This window comes from Monoraphidium neglectum, assembly GCF_000611645.1.
Source record: "Monoraphidium neglectum strain SAG 48.87 unplaced genomic scaffold scaffold03175, whole genome shotgun sequence".
In the NCBI taxonomy this organism is placed as follows: domain Eukaryota; kingdom Viridiplantae; phylum Chlorophyta; class Chlorophyceae; order Sphaeropleales; family Selenastraceae; genus Monoraphidium; species Monoraphidium neglectum.
In genome coordinates, this window is record NW_014010453.1 from 1 (window position 1) to 3,674 (window position 3,674).

Below are 3,674 nucleotides of genomic sequence, written 5' to 3' on the forward strand. Positions count from 1 at the left end.
GGGGTAAGGGGGTCATGCGAAAAGAGGGGCAGGCAAGAGGTCATGAGGAGGGTGGTGCTTTGGTGTGGTGCTCCGACAGCCATGTGCAGAAAGTTGTTTTTGGATTCTTGGTGAAAGGTACAGAAAAGTCTGCAACGCCAAGACCAACAGGATTGGCCCCGCAGCCTGCAAAACGAGCCCAGAGGGCAGGACCCCCAGATCCTCAGCGTTTTCTCGCGCCCCCTTCCCCCACCTCCCACCCTGAGCCGGCGCCCGGCGTGTGCGCGGCCGGCGGCCGGCAAGGGCACTCACAGCGTGAGCGTCTGGCGGCCGTCCTGTGTGGTGGACTGGAAGGCGTTGGCGTGGTGGAACACGAAAGTGGCCGGCGCCTCGATGACGCGCGGCTCCTGGCCGGCTGTGGATTGGAGGGAGAAGGTTCAAAAGCTGATGTGTGCGGTTTCAAGAACAATGTGACAGATCAATGTGGGAGCGTGCAGTGCAGGGGAGAGGCGTGGCTTTCCTCAACAGAGTTTGGCGGCTCCTTCCGTTACCAGGGCGCAAGGCGCGAGCGTGGCCCAAAGTCTGCAGCGCCGCCCCGCCCCCAGCCAGCAATCACAAGCGCAAACAGACGGCGCCCCGCTCGCACACGCCCCGCGCCCGCCCGCGCGTCCGGCCGCCCACCCGCCGTGCCGGTCGGCCGCGGGACGAGCCATATCTTGGAGGGCTTGTCGGGGGTGTACTGCAGGCACTCGGCGATGGAGCAGCGGGACGTGAAGTACTCGGTGACAAACTTGGCGCCCGAGAACTCCAGGGGGCCCACGTGGGCGACGTAGTAATCCTGAGTCACCGCGATGTCGTGGACGAGGGCCTGCAGGTGGGTGGCGGTTGACGGCGGTTGGGGGACCGGTCAACGTGATGCGGGTCAGGTGTGACGAGGACGATTTTGACAAAGGTAGCACCATTTGACGGCAGACGGCACCGGGCTGGCGCGTGAGTGCAAAACATCAGGCCGAAAACGGCAGCTCGTGCAAAGAACACTGCGGCAACGGGGGCGGCGGGGGAGTGTGGGGGACGCACCATCCGTGTGCCCGGCAGCACCGCCCGCGTGGGCGAGTGCCGCAGCTTCCCGGAACCCTCCTCGAACTCGTAGAATATCAGCTCCGTCCCGGACAGCCCCGTGTTGGCCGAGAACGCGACCCAGTCGCGCACGCCGCCGCCGTCGCCGTTGCCGTCCCCGCCGCGCCGCGGGGCGACGCGGTAGTGCGCGGCCAGGACGGGCGTCTCTAGCTGGCCGCCCACAGTGCTCTCCCCCACTGTTTCGAGGGTCCTGGGGTCGAGCTCGTGGGGCAGGCCTGACTCATAGAGGGCGAGAAGCTTCCCGGCCCAGGCGAGGACGCCGGTGTTGGCGCAGTTCTTGAGGTTGAAGTCGAAGGGGTTGAAGAAGGGGTTTCCATCAACGGAGCCGCGGGTGAAGGCGGTGCGGAGGGTGGGGCGGCCGGCGGCCTGGGGGGGGGGAGGCAAGGCGGGATGAGGGGGGGAAGGAGTGTCAGTGCGTCTGTAAGAGCTGCGGCAAGCAAACACACCAGATGCTGGCAGTGTGCTGTAAAGGGGGTCCTGCGCGACAAATTGAAACGGCCAGGCGTTCACTGATAAGCATCCCCGTGAAACCAGATGGATTTGCGTTCCCCGGCCCTCCATTATGCTACATTTCCACACTCGCGCACCAAGCGCACGTTTGCGCTCGCGATGCGTACGAAAGTGCACGCAGTCACATGCGCGCACCCATGCACTCGCATGGACGCATGCGCGTACACACGCACGCACACACGCATGTACGCACACACGCTCGCACGAACACACGCACGCACGAACACACGCACGCACGCACACACGCACGCACGTGCGCACGCGAGCAAGCTATCCCTCCTCATGGGTGGACTGTCACCCAGCCACGCACCCACCTGCTCCTCCAAAAAGCCCTTTGTGCGCACAAACTTGTTCTTAAAGCGCACCCGGCCGCCCTCGCCCCCGGGGAATGTGAACTGCAGGAGCATGCCGTCGCCTGTCAAGATGGATGGCGGAGAAAGGGGGCAAGCCGCAGGTCAAAGGGCGACCGCGCACAGGTGGCTCACGAGCGGGAGGTGCGGCGGGCCGGGCGCACGGAGGGGTGTGCTGCTGCTCTGCAAAATGAGGGCGGCGTGACAGCGGACGGACGGGCGGCTGCTGGGGCGGCCAGGTTGAAAGGGCGGCCGAGCATGAGCCAGGGGCCCCCACTCCAAACCGCGTTGTTTGCAACCCCTATTTGACAGCTGCCACGCGCGAGCTGCGCGCGGGAGGCGCAGCAGCGCCCTGCCAGCCGCTGACCGTCAAACGTGTGGCGCTTTGTCTTGCCGCTGTTCACTTGGAGGCCGGGGCCGTTGCGCACGTATGTTCCTACCAGGTCCGAGGGAATGGTGCCTTCCACCTGCAGCGGCGAGGGCGTTACCAACCGGTTTGAACCGGACGTGGGCCCAACTTTGCCTGTGCGCGCATGATGTAACGCATCGGTTGAAAAGGGCGGCGTCCGCTGCGGCCGCGCCGCCTGCCACGTGCGCCAGAGCGCACATGCGCCCTCCCTGCACCCGGCCGGCCCAGCCACAAAGAGCCGCGCCCCGCCTCCAGCAGCGCCGCCCATCGCTGCGGCCGCCCGTCGCTGCTGAACCCTGGGCCCCTTTTGCCCTGGCAGAGGCATGCCTGCATTGAAACTTTCAACTGCATTGAAGCTTTGACACGCAGTCCTTCCTGACACCGACACGCCTGTGCTGCACGTGTGTGTCGCGGTCCCTGGCCCCACACCCACCCAGGCCTGCTCCACCTCGTAGTCATACTCGTACAGCAGCGACTGGTACAGCGACTGCACGTCGCTGATGGTCTCGGCTGCTCACGTTGTTTGAAGTTTGGAGGGGCGCATGTGGGCAGAGCAGATGGAGGTGAGGGAGCTGCCACCCAATCACAAAGGTGTGCCCAAGCCGCATGCATGAGCTGTCGCCAGAACTTTTTTCCACTGTTTGACTGATCCAGCAGTGCCAGGCAAGCAGGGCGGGTATGGAGCACGCCGTGTTTCACGCCCCAGACACCTGTCACGCGGTAGGGCTGCTTCAGGTCCGTCTGCTGCTCAGGGAGGACCAACGTTGCTGGCGCCTGTGCGCTGGCACGCGCTATGCAACGCCTAGGCGCCGGCCGTGCGCCTGCAATACCATCCAAAGCGCCACAGGGGGTGACGAAGCATCAGCAACGCGCAGGCACGCTGTGCTCCAGGTCGACCGTCGCACTTCGACATTTGCTGCGTACACTACAGTTTGCAAACCAACCGGCGCTCAACCCTTGCCAAATCACCTGTGGCTGCGAGCGTGCGAGGTGCCACAGGCCCCCCAACACGCATGGATGATACAGCAACCATATCACCAGCCTTCAAGACTATAGAACTACTGATTGCGCCTTGCAGACGTGTGCGGGGATGCCTGCACTCGACCTCAGTTGGGATCAGGCAACGTTGCTTCACTGGACCAGCATGGAGCTACAACACTGCGATAAATGGTTTAAAAGGTGTCATCAAAGTCCCGTCTCAGCTTCGAAAGCCCATTCAATGCCGGCGCCGCCCGCCCTACAGAAGTTACGCCCCCTGCATGACTGCAGCGCACTCTGTGCAGGGCAGC

At 64.3% G+C, this 3,674-nt stretch overlaps 1 protein-coding gene across 1 annotated transcript; it reads right to left on the reverse strand.

Moving 5' to 3' along the window:
• Positions 1 to 287: 287 nt before the first annotated feature.
• MNEG_12302 (lignostilbene-alpha,beta-dioxygenase) lies at positions 288 to 3,418 on the reverse strand (the record flags this gene model as incomplete). The annotated part of the gene is made up of 8 exons (XM_014039225.1): positions 288 to 394; positions 661 to 847; positions 1,057 to 1,482; positions 1,941 to 2,041; positions 2,344 to 2,443; positions 2,584 to 2,697; positions 2,819 to 2,895; positions 3,355 to 3,418. 8 exons carry the CDS (start codon positions 3,416 to 3,418, stop codon positions 288 to 290), a joined length of 1,176 nt encoding a protein of 391 aa, XP_013894679.1.
• Between the last annotated feature and the right edge of the window lie 256 nt (positions 3,419 to 3,674).